This window comes from Tenrec ecaudatus, chromosome 2 (genome assembly GCF_050624435.1).
Source record: "Tenrec ecaudatus isolate mTenEca1 chromosome 2, mTenEca1.hap1, whole genome shotgun sequence".
In the NCBI taxonomy this organism is placed as follows: Eukaryota; Metazoa; Chordata; class Mammalia; order Afrosoricida; family Tenrecidae; genus Tenrec; species Tenrec ecaudatus.
Window position 1 is genome coordinate 198,415,221 of NC_134531.1, and position 25,706 is coordinate 198,440,926.

Here is a 25,706-nt window from a genome sequence, read left to right on the forward strand (position 1 = left end):
TGACGACTGCCTTTGCTGTGTCACATAAATTTTGGTACGTTGTGTGCTATTTTCGTTGGTTTGAGAAATTTTGTGATTTCATCTCTGATCTGTACCAGTACACACTCCTTTTGCAGTAGAGAGTTATTCAACCCCCAATTGTTTGATCTTGTTTTCTTTGTCTTCCTTTTGTTGATTTCCAGCCTTATGGAACAGTGGTTATAGAGAGAGGTTTGTATTATTTCAATGTCCTCAAATTTATGTAGATTTGCCTTATGACCCAGCATGTGGTCTATCTTCGAATATGTGCCATGAGGACTTGAATAGAATGTGAAATTTTTTGGTATTTGGATGAAAAGCTTTGTAAATATCTATCACGTCAACTTTTCTAATTGTGGTGTTTAGCTCTTGAGCCTCCTTATTGAGTTTCTTCCCTGTGATCTATCTTTCTCAGACAGTGGTGTGTTAAAGTCAGCCACTATAATTGTTGAGTCTATGATTTCCTTTTTAATCTTTTGGAGTGTTTGGCTGACGTATTCAGCCGGTCTCTCATTTGGGGAATATAAGTTTACAATGCTTAGTGATTCTTTGCCTACAATTCCCTTGAGCATTATATAGTGTCCCTCCTTATCTCTTTTTATGGTTTGCACTTTGAGGTCAATTTTATCCGGGATTAGGATTGCAACCCCTGTTTTTTTGTATTGCTGTTTGCTTGGTAGGACCTTCTCCAGCCTTTGATTCCCAGCCTATTTTTGTCTGTAGCCTCGAGATGTGTCTCCTGTAGGAAGCAGATTGATGGGTTGTGTTTTCTAAGCCAGTCTGCTAGTCTCAGTCTTTTAATGCCTGAGTTCAGGCCATTGATATTAAGGATTATTATCTCCATCTGCAGACTCTGGGATGTCATCTTATACCTTTTGTGTTGGGAGCTTTCCTACTTTCCTTTCTCATTAGTATATTGTGCGTGAGTGTGTGTGTGTGTGTGTGTGTGTGTGTATCAATCTTGACTTCTTTCCATCCTTAAGCCAATGCTATCTTGTGGTCTGTTTTCTCTTTGTTGCCCTCTGTGTGAAGTTGTTCTATGTGGTTGTCTCTTATTTATGCTTGTGATTGTTGTTCTTCTGCCCATACTGGGTCAGCAAGGATCCTTTATAGGGCTGGGGTTTCTTCTAATGTATTCTTTGAGTTTTTCATTGTCTGGGAAGACTCTTTCTTCTCCATCTATCTTGATGGATAATACAACTGGGTAGAGTATTCTTGGGTTTGCATTGTTTTCCTTCAATTTTTGGAATATGTTACTCCACTCTCTCCTCTTCTTCATAGTTTCTGCTGATAGGTCTGAGCATATTCTTATGTGGGAACCTTTATATGTGATTGCTTGTCTTTCCCTAGCTGCTCTCATGATTTTCTCATTTTCCTCAAAGTTGGATAGTTTAACTATTGTTTGCCTTAGTGACTTCTTATTGGGATCCATTCTTGCTGGTGTTCTTTCAGCCTCCTGAATGGTTGCCTGGTTTTCATTCATTAAACTCAGGAAGCTTTCTCCAAGAACTCTCTCACTATTGTTGCAGATGACTTTGTTGTGTCTTCCTCTGGTAAGCCAATAATTCTAATGTTCTGCTTCATAGCATCAGACATAGCTCTTAGGTTTTCTTCAGCTTCCCTGATGATCTTATTAGGTCTTTGTTCAGGTTTGTTAAAGTCTACTTGGCTGCCCTCCAAGTAACTGATGCAGCTCTCTTATTCCTCCACTTGATTCTCAAGGTCCGTGTTTCTGCTACCGGTTTTTGTTATCTCCTCCCCAATTTCCTGTATTTCCCTTTGGTGTATGGCCTTTATCTCCTCTATCATCTCATCCTTTTTCTGTATTGTTTCCCTCATCTCCTGTATGACTCCAAGCAGCATTCTGAAAATTTCTTTTTGTGGCAGCTCAATGTCTGCTTCTTCTATGTATGCTGTTATGTTCACGACATCTTCTGCCATTGCCTTTTGTTTCTTCTGTTTTTTCATTGAGGTCGTTTGGACCGATGGCTTTTTGGCTTGTGTTGTTTTAGAGCAGCCAGGTGGCATTTTTCCAGGAAGTTGAAGAGCACTGGCTCTCTCGGTGAGATTTATGGGAATGCTTCTTTGAACCGCCTACAGCTAATTTTAGTATGGGATTAACCTACCAATTTATCCTCCTGTGGCTTCCCTATCAGGGGAGTGTCCCAGATGGCTGGTGGGTTGCCTGCTTTGGTTTGGCAGAGGTTAGGCAGAGGTTCCTGCAACAGCTTGGAATGTTGCTGAGTGTTGGCTGAGCTGCCTTATGCCCCCAGGTACACAGGCAGGAATTCCCCTGTGAGAAGTTGGGCAGAGTATTCCTTGGAGGGAAAGTAGGGCTTTCCTAGCCTTGGACTAGCTACACATTATGTTCATCTAGCTGGGTGTGGTACCGGTGTAATTGTCCTAGGCCAAAGAGAGTGGTCTGGAGGTCAGCAGTGGAGTGTGAGAGAACAGGAAAGAGACAAAGAGGAGGAAAAATTTAAAAAGTAAGAACTTTAGACTGTGCGGGAACATAGGGAAGAGAGGGAAACAAAAGCAACTATGTAGCTGAGTCCCACTCCCCTCCCATGGAGCTGCAAGGGTTTAGACCCTGCCTGGAGGCAGTGCAGCAAGCCGCAGCTGAGCCAAGATAGCTACTGAGCAGCCATCACAGACTGTGGAGAGACAGAGAGCAGAGATATAAACAGAAGCAACAATGTAGCTGAATCCCGATCCCTACCCGTGGAGCTGCAAGGGTCCTGTCCCTGCCCTGAGATAGGCGGGGGCAAACTGTAGCTGTGTTGAGACCAAGCCCCACTATAGTCTCCGGCAGATACAGTGGTGGGGCCAAAGTCAAGCCCCAGCTGCCTTTTACTGAGGTAAGCCTAAAGCTCCCAGCCCCACAAAACCCCATGGGTATGTGCCTACTTATCTTTTTGATGCTTCTTCTGCATTCCAGCAGTGTTGAATTTCCCTCTAAGCAACTCTCCTGGGCCGGATTCTGAGGAGTCCCACTGGTATGTGTCACTCTGTCACCATCTTCCCGGAAGTCCCCTCATGGTTGTTTTGACTTTCATTTCCCAGACAGATTTGAGTGTCGTCATTTGTGAATCGTCTGTTCATATCTTTTGCCCACCTTCTCAGAGGGTTATTAACTTTCACCCCCAGCCCCCTTGATGTAGGTTTGTAATATACTGTGCATTATAGTAATCAGTCCTTTGTTCATTAAATATCTTTTCACATTCTCTGGGCTCTCTTTTTATTCTTTTTATAAATTCCTGCGAGATTACATAAATGTTTTATTTTTAATAGGTCCTACTCATCTTTTTTTTTTTTTGTCTTTTACAGAGTGTGTTTCCTTTGTTGTGTTTGATAACCCATGTAGTTCCTGCACCCAGGCACTTAGATTTGTCCCAGTTTTCTCACTGATGATCTGGATAGCTTTGGTTTTACATTTAGGTCTTTGATTCACCTGAAGTTTGGTTTTATATACTGGATGTGATATCGATCTTGTTTTAATCTTCTAGTTTTCCCAGCATCATTTATTGTGGAAATCTAGTTTTCCCAGCATCATTTATTGAAGAGGACATATGTTTCCCATTTAATGCTTATTGGGCCTTTATAAAAAAAAAATCAGTCGTCTTTATGTGGATGCTTTTATATCTGGGTTTTCTGTCCTGATTCATTGGTCTGTGTATCTATTATGATAACAGTACCAGGCTGTGTTGACAACTGTGGCTCTACAGTAGGTTTTGAGGCCAGGCAGTGCAAGAAATCCTACTTTGTCCTTTTTGAGGAATTCTTTCCCTAACCTGTGGTTCATTTAAAAAATATTTTGTCAAACGACATTTACGCAACTTTCTCATATCCTAGTAACCAATGAAATCCAATGATATGTTTTATTTTTGAAGACAATAATATGGAATACTGGATAGTGATGATTTTTTGTGAGGTTTATAATAGTCCTGCAATGACTCTGTGCCTATGGCTAATTAAAGTCTAGGGACAACCCCCCATAAGACACTCATCAAAAGTTTGCCAATTTGGTGTGAGACATCTTAAAGAGAGCTATTATGATACTAGATCTAATCCAAAAGACAGTATTGAGATTTCACATTCTGATATCAGACTTGAATAAGGTGGAGTACAGATGTAGTTAATACATTTTCCGAGGCTCCGAAATGTATGAGATCAGTTTTTTTTTTCAACATAAGAATTGACTGATTTAATTCCAGAGAGCCAGGTGTGCAATGGATGACTGCAGAATCTGGAGATTCAACAGGTAAAAGTATTGAGGTTGGTGGCAATTTACCTAATGATAAATTCATGATTTTTAACTTAAAAGTTAATTCTGGTTTTTCACCAAGTCTATAATCATTGAATGAGACAGGCACTGTTTAACAGCAAGTTTGGGGAAGAAGAGAAAACACCCTGCTTTTCACAATGGTGAATGAATATTATTAAGTTCACCCTATTATTAAGTACCCCCTATTATAACATGGATTCTAGTGCTTCGAAAAAATATGTAAGTTACAGAGCTGTAAGAGACTGGCAGGACTGATGTGAAGATGGTGATCCACGAGCTTAAAGTGAGAACTCACCCCCTGGAACAATGTTTTTGCATCTCTTTGACTACATTTCTCTCTCTGCTTATGGGCAGTCAGTCACAAAACTCATACAATGTGTTTGAATAGTGTCTGCCTCTTGGTTAGTTCTGCATCCAAGTCAGCTATTCTTTATCATATAATTGCCTCCATGTATGTCTTCTGGACGTATAGCCCTTCCCTTCTGGGTGTTGTAATGTCCTCCATCAGAACATCTATTGAACTTCCTAATATCACCTACACAATGAATCTTGTATTAAAAAAACTAAGTTTTCCTTGTACTTCACCATAAATCCTAACATAAGAACTATCAGTCCAAATGATGTGGCCCTGCTCAATTGCTGTCCTCTGAGGGATCGTTGAAGGTATGAGTGCTATAGCTAAGTGCCGTGAAAAAAGTAGTTGGTATGTGGCTATGAGAAAGAATAGTGTCATGCACTATCAAAGCTTGTCTTAAAATAAGAATCTACATAAATGAGGAGCCAGAGAAGCCAACACACACACACACACACACACACACACAGTCTATGTGATCCAAGGATTGTAAATCATAGAACTGAAGATCAGAGGAAAGAAATGAATTGTAGCTTAAATTCTGAATACCCGGTTTGTCAAAGTACATGGATAACAGTGAAAGCATATAATGCATTTGCAGAACTCATCTCAGATTGAACCTCCATTGAATTTCCTTGCACAACTGATCAAGGATGTGAATAATCTTTCCCTCAGACAAAGTGCATTAGAGAGCCTCCATTGAATTCCCTTGAACCATTAACTAGAACTGTGAATAATAATCCCTCGACATACTGCATAGGAAAGCAAATTAATACAGAAACAGGCTAATTTTTACCACCTTATATTTTGTTTCTCCTTTGACACATTTTGATATGTTCTAGTTTTTATTATTTTGTTCTTTTTTTCAGGTTGAGGTTTTTCTTTCCTTTATATTCTTATTATTGTTGGTGTGTGTGTATATGTGTGTGTGTGTGTGTGTGTGTGTGGTGCATGCATGTGCATACAAAAGAGGAACTTGAAGAGAAATTAGGATCTAATTTGTAAAAAAAATTATAAATATTATTAAAAGAAAGATAAGTGTATTCTCTCATTGGGCATCATTTTTTCTCCAGAAGAGTTTGAGGACATTTGGAAGAGTAGGAGCAGTTAAGGGTGGGAGAATTATGTCCAAACCTTGCTAACAGAAGCTGCCTTCTCTCATGTCCACAAAATCTTTATGGATTTCTTTTGTTAACACCACTGACATTTTTTCCTTTAATTGACACTGTGAATACAATAATACATATAAAAACTTGCAAGGCAAATAATGCTTTTATCAGAAACTAACACAACTTAAACATTTATAGCAGTTTAGATAAGAATGCCCACAGAATTGGATTTTAGTTTTAATCCTAAAATGAATAAGGAACAACAATAACTATTTGATCCAGTTGTGGAGTTTTTAAATAGGATACATTATGTCTAAATATCTTTTAATTAAGATTTTATCCAATTAAATGAATAGAAGGTTTTACAGATTAATGCTTTAGTAGGTTTACCAAGCTAAACCGTTATTCTTCTTATGAAATTGGAAAGATGTTTGAGAACTTTGTTGGAAATCAAGTAGTCCCACTTTCCAACTTTAAGAATAAGTGTTTAAATTATATGCCTTCGTATAACATGGACTTTTGAAGCTGTTTTCTCTAATTTTCATTTCCACATTAAAATTCCATACGCTTTCTCTAGTCTGCTTTTCCTACAAGTGTGTTCATCAGTACATAATTTTGCATGTGATGTTTTAGCATTATGAACCATTTCTTTTAAGAACAATTATGTTTGTTACTCTCCTCAAAGAAAAATAGCTGCTTTAAGAGGAATCATGGTCATGGCAACAAGGAGAGAGACTGAGAAACATCAGAAGTAGAAGCCTTCCCAAATAGCACAAGCTCCTCCAGGAACCACAAAATATATAATAGAAATCTTAACCCTAGGGCCATGGAGCTGATATCAACTCATACTAACTACATTTCAAATATGGCCACACTGCGAGCTCTGTTCACTTTTTATTAAATGCTGAGCTTTGTGTTATGTATGCCTTCATTTTCCCCTCATATAAAGGAAATATACTCATCTAAATATAAAGTAATTGGAATAGCATGAAATAATCAAGAAAGTGAGAAAAAGTATTGATTTTATTATTGGTAACATAAGCACAAATTCTGATTGTTAAGTATTAAAAAGGGATCACAGGCTTGAATGAATAAAGTTAGACACCTCTTTGAATTTGAGGAGCCAATACTATAAGTATATGATCTCATACATCTGAGAGAGACACTGATATACATTGCTTGGCATTTTCTCTTCCAAATGTTTGACCTTAAAAGTGGCACATGTAAAATCAATGACTAATTTTGTTACTTTTTGGTCAAGAATGGATTATCAAGAATGTAACTGAAGCAGGACAACTGTTGTGTTTCAGGACATGCTTTGTTGAATGATGAGGTTGCTCATTTATTTGCGATTAAATTGAACTAGAGACCAAAACAGAAATTAAAATATGTGGATTATGAAGGAGAAAAAAACACAAAAGAAAAAAAAAACAGCCTCCTTCACACTAAATGTCCTTTGTATTGAAGGTCTCTGGAGCCTAATTGAGGAATGCCTCCAGAGATTCTTAAAATATCCTGTGTGGTAGCAGATTAGCATAATGTATTCTGTAAGGCTAGTGCAAAATAAAGTATACTAGTAACCAGAAGTTAAAAGCCAAGAATATATGCTTGAAAATCCTAGTTAGAAAGATATAGTATTTTCACCATTTTTTAAAGCATTTAATATCAGTTGGCCAGACTGGCTCATCTCTTCCCTGATACCCTTCTGTAAGGGGATGTCCAGTTGCCTACAGATGGGCTTTGAGTCTCCACTCTGCCCTCCACCTCACTCCCAATGATATAATTTTTTTGTTTTTTTTATGCCTGATGCCTGATCCTATTGACACCTTGTCATCACTCACGTTGGTGTGCTTCTTTCATATGGGATCTGCTACTCCTGAGCTAGATGGCCACTTGTTTATATTCAAGAATTTAAGACCCTAGACACTGTATCTTTTGATAGCTGGGCACCATCAGCTTTCTTTACCACATTTGCTTATGCACCCAGTTTGTCTTCAGTGATTGTGTCGGGAAAGTGAGCATCATGGAATGTCAGTTTAATAGAACAAAGTGTTCTTGCACTGAGGGAATACTTAAATGGAGGTCCAATGTCCATTTGCTACTTTAATAGTAAACCTATTAATACATGAACATAGATCTATAACCCCATCATCATATATAAACATGTTTACATATGTTCATGACTGTATTTAGACCTGTGTAAATGCCCATTGCCTCCTAATTCTTTTCTCTATTTCCTTTTACTTTCCTCTTGTGCCACTATCATGTTCAGCCTTCATTTGGGTTGCAATAATTCCTCTCAGTTATATTGCCCTTGATCAAGCTATACAAGCCTCCTACACCTGTCTCGCCACCTTCAGACCACTTGTTGTTCCCTTTTTCCTGTTTGTTAACACCCACTTCTTTCCCTGCCCCCTCTCACATTCAGTGTAGAAATGATGACACGTACAACTCTCCTCTATTCTTTCATGCTTCCTACAACCCACCGTCATGATCCTAATTCCACCTTACAAACCGACAGGACCAGAGGATATGCACTGGTCCAGATAGGAACTAGAAACACAGGAAATCCAGGGTGGATGATCCCTTCAGGACCAGTGATAAGAGTGACGATATTGTGAGGGTGGAAGGAAGGTGGGGATGAAAGTGGGAACAGATCACAAGGATCTCCATATAATCCCTCCTTGGAGGACAGTCAACAGAAAAGTGGGTGAAATGAGATGTCAGACATTGTAAGACATGACACAATAATAATAATTTATAAATTATCAAGGGTTTGTGAGAGAAGAGGGGAATGGACGGAGGGGAAAAATGAGGAGCTCATTTTTACCCAGGGCTCAAGTACAAAGAAAATGCTTTGAGACTGATCATGGCAACAAATATACAAATGTGCTTGACCCAATGGATAGATATATGAATTGTGATGAGTTGTGTGAGCCCCCGATAAAATGATAAAGCAATATAAGCTTCATTTGGCCAACTGCACATAACTGTAATACCAAGGTTTTGAATTCCTTCATTGGAGCATTTTAAAAATTCTTACATTATAAAAGGGTACGGAACATTTTCTTTGTGATTTTAAAAGCGCATAAAGTGTGGGTATTGGGGAAGAATCATTTATTAAAAAATTAGCATTATTTTATAATAAATAAAGTAATACAAAAAAGTAATGCAATCACTCTCTTGTTATTGTGCTTCCATAGGCTTTTTGTTCAACTTGGCATTGAAATAAAAAAAAATGAGCCCAAATAATGAAAATTCAACTGATTTCATCCTCCTGGGGCTGTTTCCTGGATTCAGGCATCCGTACCTTCTCATCCTTATTGTCCTTGTCATCTACACCATTGCTTTTGTTGGCAATGCCCTCCTGATTCTACTCATCTGGCTGGACACTCACCTCCACACCCCAATGTACTTTCTGCTCAGCCAGCTTTCCCTCATTGACCTGACATATATCTCCAGCACTGTTCCTAAGACAATAACCAACTACTTCACAGGGAAGAAGAACATTTCTTATTTTGCCTGTGCAGTTCAAATGTTTTCCTTTCTCACACTTGGAATTGCTGAGTGTGTCCTGCTGACCCTCATGGCCTATGACCGCTATGTGGCTGTGTGTAACCCCCTGAGATATACAGTGCTCATGAGCCCCAGTGTGTGTCTTCAGATGGCTGCTGCAGCCTGGATAGGGGGAGCTCTTGTAGCCCTTTTCCATACCATCTATCCATTGCAATTCCCTATCTGTGGCTCTAGAGAGATTGATCATTACTTTTGTGAGGTGCCTGCCATCTTGAGACTTTCTTGTGCAGACACATCAGCCTATGAGATGGTGATATTTGTAACCACGATCGTGTTTCTCCTAGTACCGTTTATTCTAATTCTGTCATCCTATAGCCTCATCTTCCTCACTGTCCTCAGGATGAAGTCCCGCAAGGGAAAGAAAAAAGCCCTGGCAACCTGCTCTTCCCACTTGACTGTGGTGGGTCTCTACTTTGGCCAAGCCATCTTCATCTATATGACTCCCAGCTCTTCCCACACACCTGAACAAGAACAGATTGTTGCTGTACTTGGCACCATGGTGACCCCTATGCTCAATCCCCTCATATACAGTCTGAGGAACAAGGAAGTAGTGGGGGCTCTCAAGAAGGTGATAAGAAGGCTTTGTAGCTGTGAAACAGAGTACATGTAAATTGTTCCTCTCAAAAGACGTGCCATCCTCTAATGTCTGATCAGTTATGGTCACCCCAATTCTAAAATATTTTGTTGTTATTCTTGAAATATGATACCAATTTATAAAGGTAAAGCACATGAACTCTTGTGCATGGGAAACATTGGTTGGAATGTGAAATTAGGTCCACAACAGATGCACAAGTTGAATCCATTATTATGAGTACTGTTATATATTACGTTGATTTGAAGATACTCTGTTAACCCGAGTCATTATTGTTCTACTATTACAACAATTTGAATATCCTTTAACATTGTATTAATACACAGGTCATTCTAAATTAAGGCCATTTCTGCTTAAGATATTTTAATTTTATGAAGATTTTTTTCAATTTCTTTTGTAGGTTAAAAGGCATTGACTCCTGTAAATCTTTTCAAGACCAAATTATAATTTTAAAATAATTTTTGAAATGATTTTCTTTTAATTACTGTGGATATCATTAGTTTTCTGTAAAAGGAGACATTTTAAATGTTTTAAAAACCAATTGTTGAGGTAAAAGAGATTTTCATATAGTTCGCACGACATGTGCCGTGAGGTTGGTGCTGAGGGTAGTCAGATGGAATCTGTTTCTTCAGATTCATGCAAATATACAGCTCCTTACCAGCTGGTCAGGAGTTGGAATCCACAATAGCTTTCTAAGCGAAAGGGAAGGCTATCTCCCCTGCGAAGAGTTACAGTCTTAGATATTCACATAGTGACCCTGTCCTATGGGGTCATTTTGAGTTAGCATTGCCTCATAGAGAGTCATTTTAGGTGTTTTTGTGTTTTTCCAGATGGTACCATGCACTAAAAGTAGGATAGCAGCTTTCCAGTAAACCACAGACATTAGAAAAGGTAGGTGGGCACTAGATGCCTCAGGCGTTGTGAAAGGGATAAATCATTTGTAGATGATTTAACAGGATAAGATAAAGGTGAAAATATGCCCACCCTAAAAGTCAATACTTATTCAAAATATCTATCCTAGAAAAATTATCACAGATGTGCTGATGGATGCAAGAGTATGACTTTATTATCTGGCCAATGTACAGTAAGTTGGATAAGACCCTTTCATGCCCCCAGGTATGGGTACTCATGGATTTTCCTGCACCAGTTCAATCCCCCTCTCTCAGCATTCTCCCTCTCTCAGCATGTACTCATCTCAGCCCATACCCAAAGTATGTTGGAGGTGAAGTGGTTGTCAGCTTAGGGCGGGGGGCATATGAGGATGAGATATGAGATTGTCACGGGTGTCTGCCAAGGAGAGCACGGAGTCCTCAACTTTGGGGGAGTTCTTTGTGTTGGCAGAAATTTCTGCTCCTCAGGAGAGATCCAGATCTGGTTCTTGAGAAGAGTGTTTCACAGAGCCTCTGATTATGTGGCCATAGTGCATCAAAGTTAGTCCTGTCTGCTTGTTTTCCTGAAGCACAGGGCCACTACCTTCTATCCGCAGCAGTTTTCAGATAAAAAGTTAGCTGAATGTATTTGTGCTTTCTTGTATGTTGTATCATTGTACTCTTGTTACTTTCAAGATTATTTTCTTTTTGACTTATATCATTTTCATTATGATTTATTTTTATACTATTTTTAATTTATGGAGCTTTCTAGATATGTAAAATATTACTGAACAAAGTTGAGGTATTTTTAGCTCTTATTTTTTTGAAGTATTTTCTGCTTATTTTCCCTCTCCTCTCCTTGGTCTCCTTCTGGATACATTGGTGTAAATAGTGAGATTTCCCATTTTTTTTGAGATTTTTAATGAGATTTTTATGAGATTTCCCATTTTTCTGAAATTTTCTATCTATTCAATAGGCATAATATCTATCAGTATTTATTCAAGATTTAAAATAGTTTCTTTGGCCAGTTAAAATCTAAATTTGAATTTCTGTAGTGAACTATTCTCAGATTCTTCATTTTTCAAGTTCTAAATTTTCATTCGTTTTCAAAAATAATTTTTATTTTTCTCCTGAAAATTACCCTCATGAGGAGACATCTATTTTTTTAAAAAAGGACAGTTATTTATGTCTTATCTTCTTTAAATATATTTACAATACATATTGGGCACCATATCTAACTTCCTATATCTTCCCCTTTTCTACAAGCAGGGGTCCAATATGCTTCCATACTCCATTCTTCTTTATCTATTGTTACATCAATTGTTCTTCCCACACCACTCTTAATTTATACAAGTCTTGATAATCCGTTACCATGGCCACATAGAACTTACAGACCAAACTCACAATTATGGGTATTCATTAGAAGAGTTAACACATTACCAAAAATCAAGATTAGTAATCAGTAAGGATATAGTCATCGGTCCACAATCACACCTCTCTTGAGGTAGCACCCAATTCCCTCTCTAGGCCTCAGCCTCTCAGTCACAGGGTCTCTTGGTCTCTGCCTTCCTGGACTAGGAAACTAGCCTGTCATTCTGTATCACAGCCCCATAGTCTTGGCACTACTCCTCTTGCTCTGTCTCAGAGTCTCTGTGCCACAGGGGCTGTGGTCTTTCTGGTATCTGCCTCCACTGCTTCAGACAGAGTTCTGTATGGGTTCTTCTACTTATATTGGGGTTTTTCTCTCTTTACTCATATTTCAAAGATGGCTCAAATATATAGCCAATAGATGCTAAAGAATACTGACAAACCCCCTCAATTGGTGCCATACACTCTATCTGCATAGTCCCACCTAAGTATTAAGTGGGAGTTCCAGATACATGAATCAAAGAGCTAAATTAAGACATTTCACTTTACCACAATATTTCTAAAAAGTATTTGAGGTATTTTCTGCTAATTCTAATATGTGGATAATTTCATGAGACATTAAAAAAAATCATTTCATTGGGGCTCGTACAACCCTTATCACAATCCATCCATCCATCCATTTTGTCAAGCACCTTTGTATATTTGGTGACATCATCATTTTCAAAACATTTCCTTTCTACTTGATCCTTTGGTATCAACTGCTCATTTCCCCCTGTCTCCCCTCTCTCTCCCTCATGAACCTTTGATAATTTATAAATTATTATTTTTTCATGTTTTATACTCACCAATGTCTACCTCACTCACTTTTCTTTTGTCCATCCCCGAAGGAGAAGCTTATAGGTAGATCATTGTGATTAGTTTCCCTTTCTGCCCCCATATTTCCCTTACACTCCTGGTATTGCTGCTATCATTACTGATCCTGAGGGGTTTCTCTGTCCTGGATTCCCTGTTTTTGAAGTTCTTATATGTACTAGTGTACATCCTCTGGTCTATCCAGATTTGTAAGTATAATTGTGGTCATGATGGTTGGGGGGAAGGAAGCATTAAAGAAGTAGATGGAAATTGTAGGTTTCATCGTTGCTACACTGCACCCTGGCTTGATTGTCTCCTTCCCATGACCCTTCTGTAAGGTGATGTCCAGTTTCCTACAGATGGGCTTTGGATCTCCAGTCTGCACTCCCCATCATTCACAATGATATGATTATTTTGTTCTTTGATGCCTGATACCCGATCCTCTTAGCACCTCGCGATTGCACAGGTTGGTGTGCTTCTTCCATGTGGGCTTGGTCGCTTATTAGCTACAAGTCTGTTTGCTTATCTTCAAGCCTTTCAGAACACAGATGTTATAACTTTTGGTAGGCGGGCACCATCAGCTTTCTTCACCACAGTTGGTTATGCACCTGTTTTGTCTTCAGCGATCCTGTGGGGAACATGACCATCATGGAATTCCAGTTCAATACAACAAAGTGTTCTTGCATTGAGGGAGTACTTGAGTAGAGACCTAATTTCTATTTGCTACGTTAATATGAAATCTATAAATATATGTCCATAGATATATTTCCCCATCATCACAGATAAATATATACATGCCTGTATTTATACCTCTGTAAATGCCGTTTGCCTCCTACTTCTTTCCTCTATCTCCTATTACTTTCCTCTTGTCCCACTATCATGTTCAGTCTGCATTTGAGTTTTAGTAATTTCTCTCAGTTACATTGTTCTTGATCAAGCCCTATCAGGGCTCCTATACCATCCTCATCATCAATTTTACATCATCTGTTTTTCTCGTATCCTGGGTGTTTAACACCCTCTTCTTTTCCCCTGCCTCCATCTCTGCCTTGACTCTCAGAACAATCATGTGGTTGTTTCCCCCTCCAGATTGTTTATCCTGCCTATCTTATATAGAAAGACATGTAGAGATAATAATATGCGCAAAAGGAAGACAGAACAAAACAAAGCAACGAAAGATAACAAAAACCAATTAAAAAAAACCTGTAAATAGTTCATGGTCTGTAGACTTTTAGGTGTGTTTTTTTTGATGGGTGCCATGCCGTGGCCCCAAAGTCTTTTTTTGGAATTCCCTGGGGACTTCGTTGCTCCACTCCCCTTGCTGTTCCTTTGCATGCCCTTAGTGTTTCTTCTTGGTGTGGTACCGTGAGATTGGTTGCAATTCCAGTACTGTGTCATGAGACAATTTTTATTACCTGCACTTATATTTCCCGTGTATAAATCACATATTTTTTATTATTGGTTTTTCCTTTGTATTTTTAGTATTTTCTCAGTTATTTGGCTAAAATAAATCCTTTTGTGAGAATTTTTACTTCCACTCTGTCAAGTCTTAAGTTGTTTCTCAAGCAGTTTGGCACGACAATTATTTAAGCAGACCCTTTCCCTCCCTTTTTAAAAACATTATTTTACATTTTTAGCCTTCAAATCTGCTCACTAGCATCGTTTCCTTGTTTTAGACTCTTGTACCATTTAGCAAGAAGGGGCATTATAAATCTGTCCACAGGGTGGAGGGAGAAAATGGCAGCCAGATAGGACTCATCCCTCCAGAGCTCCTGCTGCCAAACCAGAAAATTGGGAGGGAAAGAGGCACCAAACTTCATCCTGATGTTTCAAGATGTGAGTGCAACATGCTGGTGTGGAGTATGGAACTAGTGGAGAGGTCTGGGGGGCTGGCCCCAACCCCAAGTACTAAGGGGACATCTTTCCCTCCCCTCAGAAGAATTTATATCAAAGGACGGCACTGAATCTACAGCTCTGGAAGAGGGACATATCTGATCGGAACACACAGGAGCAGTGGAAGGGGGAGGAGGAGAGAGTGGAGCACATCATGGCCCACTAGGCCAGGAGGTCGATGTTCCCAATTAGAGCAGCCAGTAGACAGAGAAGACCACATGGCCGGCCCCACTATGTGACACAAAGTCCCTCACAGACTGACCCATAGCCCTACAGGCAACAACACCGGAGACAGCGAGGCAATTGCACCCAATCAGATCTGCCACACCAACGCAAAACATTAAGGGGGTGCAACAGAACAGCAATGGAATGGAGCGGCGAGGTCCCAAGGGAAAACTGAAGGTGGACTTTGTGACCAGGGCATGGTGCCCCAACAGACTGGACTAGAAAACACTCCTAAAGGCCAACAAATAATCCTTGAACTAACTACAAGCTTTTCTTTCTTGTGTTTTGTTTTGTTTTGTTGCTTGATTGTGCTCTGTCTTGTTTTTGTGCATGTACTATCTACACAGGTCTGTCTAAATAAGATAGGCTGGATGAACAATTGGAGGAGAAAACAATGGGACAGATAGTTTCATAGGGACATGGGAGATGGGGAGGTAGGGGGAAAGGTAGTGGTGTTAATAAACCCAGGGACAAGGGAACAACAAGTGATCCAAATTGGTGGCGAGAAGGGTGTGGGAGGCCTGGTTGGTAATGATCAAGGGCAACGTAACTAAGAGGAATTGCTGAAGCCCTGGTGGGGACTGAGCATGATAGTGAGACAGGATGGAAGTCAGAGGGAAGAGAGGGGAGACAGAGGGCATTTATAGAGGTCTAGATAAAGGATATACATATGCAAGATATTTATACATAAGGATGGAGAAATAAATCTATGTGCATATATTTATAAGGTTAGTATTAAGGCATCAGTGGGACATTTGATCTCCCCTCCAGTACTCCCTCAATGCAAGAATACTTTCTTCTATTAACTTGGCATTCTATGATGCTCACAACCGTGAAAACAAAGTGGGTGAACAATTAAATGTGGTAAAGAAAGCTGATGGTGCCCGGCTATCAAAAGAGATAGCATCTGGGGCCTTAAAGGCTTGAAGCTAAACAAGTGGCGATCTGGCACAGAAGCAATAAAGCCCACATGGAAAAAGTGCACCAGCCCGTGTGGCCAAGAAGTGCTGAAGGGATCAGTTATCAGGCATCAAAGAACATAAAAATGGTATCATTTTGTGTTCACCTCACTGCTATGATCACGGAAGAAAAATAGGTGCATAAGCAAATGTGGCAATGAAAGCTTATGGTACCGCCTATCAAAAGATGTAGCGTCTGGGGTCTTAAATGATGGAAGGTAAACAAGCGGCCATCTAGCTCAGAAGCAACAAAGCCCACACGGAAGAAGCCCACCAGCCTGTGCAATCACAAGGTGTCAAGGGATCAGGTATCAGGCACAATCAGAACAAAAATCTTACCATAGTTAATGAGCTGGGGAGTGTGGAGTGGACACCCCAAACCCATTTGTAGGCCACTGGACATTCCCATACAGAAGGGTCTAGGGGAGGAGATGAGATAGTCAGGGTGGAATGTAGCAACGATCAAAAATACAACTTTCCTCTAGTTCCTAAATGCTTCCTCCCCCCACCCCCCCAACACCATTGTCATGATCTGAATCCTACCTTGCAAGCCTGAGGAGGTACACAGGTACAGATGAGAACTGGAAACACAGGGAAGCCGGGGCGGATGATTCCCTTAGGACCAGTGGAGTGAGTGGCCATACTGGCAGAGCATAGGGAGGGTGGGTTGGAAAGGGGGAACCTATTTCAAGGACCTGCATTTGATCTCCTCCCTAGGGGATATACGACAGAAAAGTTGGGGAAGGGAGACTTGGGACAGAGCCAGATATGACAAAATAATGATTTATAAATTATCAGGGGTTCATGAGGAAAGGGGGAGTAGGGAGGGAGGCCAAAAATGAGGACCTGATTCCAGGGCCTTGGGTGGAGATTAAAATTTTGGAGAATGATGAGGACAACGAATGTACAAAGGTGCTTTACACAATTGATGTATGTATGGATCGAGATGGGTGGTGTATGAGTCCCTAATAAAATTATTTTCTTTTAAAAGTGGGGGAAAGTGGGAAGATGCCACTATATATATATATATATATATATATATATATATATATATATATATATATATATATATATTTTGTTGGTCAGAACTTTATTAATAGTACGATTTTCCCTGTGTTCATCATGGGGTGGAATCGGGGGTGAGGTGGGGGTGGGGGCATTTTCTTTCAAACGCTTTTCCTGAGCCAGAACTTCCATATTCGGCCCTGTCACATGGGGACAGCTGGCACATGCGCCCCTGGCAACATCCCTGGAAAGAAAGGCGGGTGGGGTGGGCAGGCAGAGACTCTTCCAGGCCCGCTCAGCAGCCACTGCTGGCCGGCTCAACTCTCCCCGTTCCCTGCCCCCCAGTGAAAGACTAAAAACCAGGGAAGCGAACAGCCCCTTTGCCTGTGACTCTCTGCCCCCACTCCCACCGCCTACCTCCCACCAGCTTTTCCTCTCGATGCTCCATGCCCCCCAAACTGCCTCATTCCCTGTGCCTCCAAAAAGATGCTTTGGGGTTCACTGTTCTTGACTGACATCCAGAAGGCCAGGTGGCCACATCAGCCGGGGACACTGAAACCCACCCAACCCCCCTCCCTCCCCTGCCCCACTGATATCTCTACCCTGAGAATGTAGCCTGGCCTGATGGGGGTGGGGGTGGGGCACAGTGTCCAGCCCCTCTAGCCACACCTGCTGGGAATGGAGCTCCCCACCTTTCCACCCTGTTGCCCCTGGCCCAGGGCTGCGCCACCTAAACCTGGGTTTGCCCTGGCTGGGCGAGCCTACAAATACATCTTCATGGCTTTGTGCGTCGTGGGGCAGTAGCGGGCGTGCAGCTGGGCCAGCAGCGCCCGGGACGTGACCTGGAAGTGCGTGCCCTGGCTCTTCTTGTTCCACACATGGACGGCATAGGTGGCGTTGAGCATGCGCTCCAGCTCCTCGGGGCGCATGTCCTCGAAGTACCTCTTCCAGTTCTGCCAGGGGATGGGGTAGAAGGCCTCGCGGGGCAGGGTGGTGACGCCCCGGCAGGTCCCGCGCTCCGGCTCCCGCAGGCTGCGGATGGCGCACCACTTCTTGAAGACGCGCGTGAGCAGCTGCGGACCCTGGTGGCCCCAGACCCAGCGGTTGTACTGGGCCACGAAGTCCCGCATGCACATGGCCAGGAACTCGTGGTGGCGGTCGAAGGCCAGGAAGGCCCCATTGAGCACGTAGCGGGACTGGATGCCCAGCGAGTTGCTCAGGTTCCGCAGGATGAAGTCCGTGTCCAGGTAGACGCCGCCGAACTTCCAGAGCAGCGCCAGGCGCGCGGCGTCCGAGAGCACCGGTAGCAGGTAGGGCTCCCAGCGGCTGAGCGCCTCCGGGTACCAGGCGGCCAGCGGCGAGCCGCGGAACAGCGCCTGCAGGTCCAGGGGCAGCAGCTGCACGTTGGGGAAGCAGCTGAGCAGCGCGATGCCCAGGTGCCGGGGCAGGGAGCCGTTGACGCCCAGCAGCCCCTTCATCAGGACCACCACCCTTGACTCGGGGTGGGCCCTGGCCGCCGACTCCACGGAGCACATGAACAAGAAGTTGGGGTTAGTCCGGTCTGAGGTTTCCAGGAAAAAAATGTTGCCAGGATCCAGGCCCCTGGGGGGTGGCTTGGGAGGTGGCAGGAGTGGGCAGGGGAAGTCGGCCGGCAGGCTGTAGGGCTGTCCGGGGGTCCTGGGCTCTCCCCCGATGTGCCAGTAGATCATGAGGGAGACGAAGAAGGTAAACTTGAAGCCGATGAACATCGCGCAGAAGCGCTGCCTGGGGGCGCCTCGGAGGAGCAGCAGCGGGCAGTCGTGGGTGCGGGGCATGGTCTCCCCAGATCCCACCTGGAGCCTGCAGTGGAATTGGCTGGTCAGCCTGGGTGGTCCATGGCAGGAGGCGGGATCCCGGCAGCCTGCTGGAGACACGTCCGGCTCAGCAGCCGACCTTTTCTGCCAATGCCTCCCTGGACACGGCTCTTCCATGGGCTCTGGGCATCTGTGAGGCCATCTCATTGGCCGGAGGAGGCATGGACAACCTCTTGTTTCGACAGGGCTCCCCTTGCTTCACGGTTGTGGCCATCCACAGTCTGGTGTTTCTGAATGACAATCATATCCACGGAGTCATGGCCATCAGAAGTCACAAGAGCGAAGCCTCTTTCCTTGCCTCTGCCTCCATCAGTCATGACTTCAGTGACTTCCATTTTCCCACAGGGCTCAAAATCATCTCGTAGGGCTGCTCTTGGACGCCAGAGACAAAGGTCTTTTCCACAGTTACATGGGCACCTGGTCTTTGAGAGTCTTCTCGCGACTTGGTTCCACGACTCCTCCGCCTCGACCTTGTGTGGCCTTGCGTTCCTGGCGGCCTCCACCATCTGTACAGCAGGGTAAGTGAAAAACCCAAAGCCTCCAGAGCCCTTGGCGTTTGCGTCTCCCATGAGCTCACATGCTGAGTGTCCCTCGTGGCTCACAATGGCCCTGCAGATGCTCACCTGTTGTTTCCAAGCTCAACCCTCGGAGGAAGAGTTTCCGCAGCCGTTCGGGGCTCTCTAGGAGACTGACGTTCACGTGAGGGCAGCGGGCCGAGCGCGGGGGGGATGACCCAAGTGACCGTCCTCCGAGGCAGCCACAGGCAGAAAGGATTTCTGCTTTCTTTCCCTCGGGGGCTAATCCACGCTGAAGGCTGTCGTCTTTGGCCTCCGCGATTCAAGTCCTCTGTTTGGCTGTCTCCGCTGCACCTCGCAGGTTGTTGATGAGCCCTCTCTCAAGACTGATGCCACGTTCTCCCTCCTCTACTGCAGTGTCGCTAACGATTACTGAGCAGACAGATTGAGCAAGCATGGCGGAAGGCTGCAACCCAGCCACACACCTTTCCTGATTTCAAACGACGCAGCATCCCATTGTTCTGTTGGAACGACTGGCTCTCGGCCCGTGTACAGGTTCCACCTGAGCCCAGTGAAGTGTTGTGGAACTCCCAGGCTCCGCCACAGCGTTTTATGCTCCGCACAATCAAATGAGTCACACTGTCCTTCCATGATCAACGGAACTTCTCTCTAGTATTCTCTGCGTTCAGCCGAAGTCCATCTGATGCCAACGATCATGTCCCTCATCTCCGCCCTTGGCCGAGTAACGGCTGAAAGTCTGACTGCTCCCTATGGACAGCTACAACCGTTTTCCATTCTCTTCAGCAAAACCTCACTTGCATGTGACCTTAACGGTATTGTTCAATAGTCTCTGCATTCTGTGGCTCACCTCCTTTAGATCTCTTCTAGTTGGTTGCCAGGCAGGTGTCTTCCAAATGTCTTGGCACAGACTAGTGAATCAATCCAGCGTTGCGCCAATCTGTTGAAACATCTCATTGGTGTTCCATCAGTTCCTTGGGTCTCATTTTCACTCATGCCTTCTTCCTTCAAGACATTGGCTCTTGATCACCTGCTACCTCGTGAAATGAATGACTATCAAACAACACTTTTGCACAGTGACGTTGTGCATTCTTACAATCTTCTTTGATGCTTCCTTTTTTCCCCGTCAGTGCTTTCAGCTGGAGATATGCTGTGTTCTTCCCTTAAGGCTTCTAATTTTAGGTCTTTGCACATTTCATGAGAATGTTTTCCTTCGTCTTCTTGAGGTGTGTTTCGAAAGTTTCTGTTCAGCTTTTTCACTTACTGATGTCTTCCATTTGCTGCCGCCATTCTACATTCAAGAGCAGTTTCAGAGTCTCCTCTGATATTCACTTCGATCTTTTCTTTAGTTCCTGTTTAATGGCCTTTTTGCTTTCTTCACATATGTTGTTCTGGATGTACGGTACATCGTTCACGTTCTGTCTAATCTGTTCTGTAGGTGGTCTCCAGATTCAAGTGGGATATACTCAAGGTAAATGCAGGGGCAGTGGATTACTTAATGTGGCTCTTCCAGCTAAAGTCTCCCCCATCAAATGACCTTGTCTGGTAAGGGAGGGGGCAGGGATGTTTGGACAGGATTCATCGGTGAGTAATAGGGGACAGGTTTCCCTGGAATGCCGTCCTGCTGTGTATAGAATGAGCCCTCCAGAAGCAGCGGGAGGGACCTCATGACCAGAAAGAGCTAGGGATGGAGCTTGTTCTCTGGACCTGAGATCTCTGAGCAGCGACCCTCCTGGATCCAGAAGACAGCTGTGCCATCAGAGGAGCAGCAGCAGAACTAGGAGCCAGAGCATGGAACAGAGTGATGGACTTACCAATCCATGGAGCTAGTACAACCGAGTGCTTCTTGTGCAGGCTTTCTGGGTGGGGTGTATCTGGGCACTTGACTGGGGAAGTTGAGTGTGCTGATGTCCCATGTGGAGCTGAGTGTCAGGCAGAAGCTTACTGGAGTGGGTGCCTCCGGAGACTTCATTCAGAGAGCTGGGTTTGCTGGAGGCCTTATGGATGAGGCGTACAGTCAAGTGGTAAGCCCCGCCCCGGCTCCTCCAGGCGCCTTGTCCGGTGCGCCCCGCACCTCGGGCTCCGGCTCCGCCGGCGATGGCCAGTGGGCGGCCGATGCCACTATATTTTAATTCATTTTTTCTACCCTTAAAAACCCCTCATATTATACTTAACCTTAAATAATACATTGTTTAATGGTATTTTTAAAATATTATATGCCATCTATGTAAAAAAAAAGAAAGAAAATGTTTTGAAACCAACTGTGGTAGCAATTGTACAATACTGTTCTGATTGGTGGAATGTTATGATATATGTAAGAGATCCCAATAAAATATAAAAAAACATTACTTTAATCTCTCTCTTAAGTTTACTACATTGGTGTCACACTGCTGTGAAGCCTCACCTCTTAGTAGAAGTTAGTCTTTAATTTGGTTTCTCAGTGCATTGGAGTATAAATGTTCCATAATCAGATGCAATTATATTCTGGCTCTTTGAAAATAGTGGTCCTTGTGTTTCTTTAACTTGTTCTTCTGAGAGAATTAACACCCTCCTGTTAATTGCTCATACCTCCAAATTATCAATTCTTTTTTTCAGAGAACCTTTGGGTGCAAACTTCTGTATACTTGTTACAAATAGATGATTTCCTTTGAGAAGGCTTCAGAGCTCACGTTTCTATGATATGTCTTTTCCTTGGAAAATTTATCTGCATTACCGCTGCAGAGCTGATGAGTGGGTATAGTGTTAGCTAGTCAGAGACTGGCAAGGGTAGACGTGATAGTGGAAGGGAACTAGGAGGAATCTTAAACACTAAAGAGGTGGAGACAGGCATCTGCACATATCTCTTCATCACAAAAGAGGGTGAAGTGCAGAATAAAACATATTTCCTTATCACTTTAAGTGATGAGAGATATTTGGGATAATGAAATGGATGAAGGAAGGAAGACAGGATGACCTCCACATGACAAATGGGCTCTTGAGTTTTGGGTCTGAGGCAAGATTGAGCACTGAAATCTGGGGAGGGATAGGGCGCTGGGTGCCAGGACATACATGTTTGAAAGGAGGAGGGACACTACAGAGGAAAAGATAATAGCAGAAAATTCACCAGAAAGCCAGCCTATGTGGTGAAGTTCACCACTAGCAGAGTAGAAGGTCCAGCTTTACATTTCCAGGCCTTTGAGACTAGCTAAGGGCCCTTTTGGGCTCTGTTTCCAAAGTATCCTCCTTAATAAACTTCCTCTTCCAACCTTTTTTCTGACTCTTGTCTGAATTTAGTCCTCCCCGGAAATCTGTCTTGCAAGTGATACACGAACCCAGGAGTGGAGAGGATGGAAACCTTGAGCCTCCTCCAGTAACAATTGAGGCCCATTTCTTGCTGAGTGATGCATCCTCTTTACAAGAAGGGCCCTGGGTTTGAGCAGTCAAGCAGTCATCTTGGTTTTCTCAGTTTCCCTTTCATGGTTTGCAGCCCCAGTCTTGAGTGAACTGGAACAACCATTGTAATCCCAGTATTATCAACTGTGCCTCATTTTAAAAAGCAATTGTCAAATGATAGCTATGTAATTTTTTCATTTTCTCAGTAACCAATAAAATCCAACAATTTCTTTTAATTTTGAAAATAAACTGTAAGCAATTCTGGATAGTTATTTTTCCCTTGAGGTTGATAAGAGGCCTGCATTGATGCTGGGTCTATGGTTAATTGAACTCTGGGGACAAAATCCCATAAGACAGCAACCAAGAATTCTCAACTTGATGGTAGACACTTCAGAGTGCATCAGAAAGAGAATTAATGTACATTTAGTAGACTGAAATTTAACGTCTTATTATTTTTTCCCTTGATCTATTTTCAATGTGATCTATATTTTATTACTTTCTGTTTTCCCTTGACTTTTTTCTAGTCTTTTGTTATTGTTGTTGAAGGTTTTATTGTAGCAGGGGAAGTTGAAGTGGAACAAGCGGCTAAATAGCAATGAATACAAAAGTGAAAGGAAAAAAAATTTAAAAACAGAAGACAATGATTAAGTTCTCATTATTTTTTTTATAAGAATGTGATTACATTTGGAACAACCTTGGAAATTAAGGGTGGGAGATGTGGGAGCTATGCCAAAAAAAATTTGCCTTCTGTCATTTGCACAAAAATCCTTCTGGGGTGGTTTCTTTCATTACTACCGATTATCTTTACTCATTGTAATAAACATGGCGATATAGAATGTAGACATAAGGAGGCTTAGAGGGCGAGTATTACTTTCCATAGAAAGTAACAGACATAATCATTTATAGCTGTTTTAGCAAAGACTACCCACAGAATTTAATTTTTAATACTAAAATTAACAACAACAACAATATGGTAGTTATATTGTCTGGTGTCAGATTGGGGCTTGAGAGGATTAAGAGGGAAGGGGTGGAGTGTAGACTGTCAACTAGGTCATAGCCAATTTGGCCTTTGTGTGGGCATAGCTTTCTCCTGTGGATTCTGGGATCTCATGTATTTTCACCTTGGAGGCCAAAGACAATTCGCTCTCTCTCTGCTCACTCCGTTGTAGGCTCTTTACTGACAAGACTGATTTCCTTGGAGACGCTCTACTCACTAGACATATGGAACTGCACTGATAGACCCATGGCCCTGGGAACTGGAGAAACCATGTGGAGACGCCTGCCAGCATTGAGATGCTTACAATACCACTGGATCCAAAGAGTTTCCCTCCCCTGGCCTGTGATTGTTCCGCTCGGATTTGGTATCATTGGGTGTTTTTTGTGAGTCAGTAGAGTACTTTATAGATTGGTATTGGAAATATGGGCTAATACCAGATTTAAGGGCTTTGACTGGATTGGATTGAGATGCTTTCTTAAAGGACAAGTGAGTTTCTCTGGATTTTATTTTCTAGTCTACTCAGTCCACTACACAACCAATATTTCCTATTTGACTAAATTATAGGGTGCATTGTGTCTTCGTACCTTTTGTTTAATATTGTTATATTAAATTAGTACAATGTATTATGGATTAATATTTCAATTTTTGACTATATCAAACAATTATTGACTATGGAATTTGATAGATGGCTGAAAACAAACTTGAGAATAAAATTGTTGCACTTTCTAACTTTAAGGATGAATATTGAAGTTATTTCCTATACTTATAACAGTGGAATTTTGCAATTGTTTCCTCTAATTTGCATTTCCAGAATAAAGTTTCCTAGTTTGATTTTTCTAAATGTGTGCTATCAGTTAATTTTTTATTGTTTTAATAATGCAATATTAATTGGGTGTTAATACATATCATTCCATAGTTCAGTCACATAAAGCAGAATTGTACAATTGCTACCACAATCAGTTTCCAAACATTATTTTCTTCCTGGACTGCTTGACGTTGTCCCCCTTTTTACACCCACATTACCACCACTGTATCATCCTGCTATCCCCTGCCCTGAAACCCTTATTCTACTTGCTGCACCTATAAGTTCATCAGTCCTGTGCTTCATACACGAAAAACCAGAGAAACATATAACACAACTTCAAGAGTGTGGCCCTCAATGACATAACACCTCTGAGTTAAACCTCAAGATGGACAAACAAAAACAAAACAAAAATACAAAAAGTTTCCAAAACACTTCAGGTCCAGTGTGCGTCAGAGGAGGGATCAAGGTATAAAATTTTAACTGTGCGCGCCAGGGTTTTCCTTTTGATCCTGGGTAGTCATCTCTTGAACGCACTCTGCGAATAACCAGTTTCTCCAGTCCTTCAATTAGGGACAGAGGGAGATCACCAGAGGCTTATCTCCTATGTAGTTCCCACAAGTGCATCTTGGGCTCCCACATGCACCCACTGACTTCTGTAAACCAGATTCTCACAGTTTGGCCTCTGATAATTATCTCTCCATTGACTTTGGACTGTATGATTTACAATCCATGGTGACTGATGATGGTGTGCTTCTTCCATGTGGACTTAGTTAACCCCTCTCTAATAGAGACATTTGTAGACAAGCCTTTAAGAGCCCACATACTACTTCATCAGAAAGGTAATTTCTTGGTCACATTTTACTATCTAGCATCTGTGTCTCTTTGTTCCCAGCTGAAGGTGCGTACCGAGCATGACCATGATGTGAGAACTAATTGTTCTTAAGTTAGAACTAGGATTCAATGTGAGCACAAAACTCATTCCTGGATCTATGTTTTCTGTGTTTTTAAAAATCTATCTTTGGCTCCCTTTCTAAAACTCCACGTTA

General features: G+C 42.4%; 2 protein-coding genes and 1 pseudogene across 2 annotated transcripts; 1 reads left to right on the forward strand and 2 right to left on the reverse strand.

Moving 5' to 3' along the window:
• Positions 1-9,002: 9,002 nt before the first annotated feature.
• LOC142440334 (olfactory receptor 2L3-like) lies at positions 9,003-9,950 on the forward strand. Its single transcript, XM_075542799.1, has one exon. It carries the CDS (start codon positions 9,003-9,005, stop codon positions 9,948-9,950), a length of 948 nt encoding a protein of 315 aa, XP_075398914.1.
• Positions 9,951-17,723: 7,773 nt separating this feature from the next.
• LOC142441192 (lactosylceramide 4-alpha-galactosyltransferase-like) lies at positions 17,724-19,090 on the reverse strand. The gene has a single exon (XM_075543245.1). The coding sequence runs from the start codon at positions 19,068-19,070 to the stop codon at positions 17,862-17,864; it is 1,209 nt and encodes a 402-aa protein (XP_075399360.1). The 5' UTR covers positions 19,071-19,090; the 3' UTR covers positions 17,724-17,861.
• Positions 19,091-19,096: 6 nt separating this feature from the next.
• LOC142440335 (heterogeneous nuclear ribonucleoprotein A1-like) lies at positions 19,097-20,119 on the reverse strand (annotated as a pseudogene).
• Positions 20,120-25,706: the final 5,587 nt, after the last annotated feature.

Excerpts from the sequence above, each read along its gene's own strand:
- LOC142441192 (XM_075543245.1), bottom strand. The coding sequence starts at position 19,070 with ATGGAAGAGCCGTGTCCAGGGAGGCATTGGCAGAAAAGGTCGGCTGCT.
- LOC142440334 (XM_075542799.1), top strand. The coding sequence starts at position 9,003 with ATGAGCCCAAATAATGAAAATTCAACTGATTTCATCCTCCTGGGGCTG.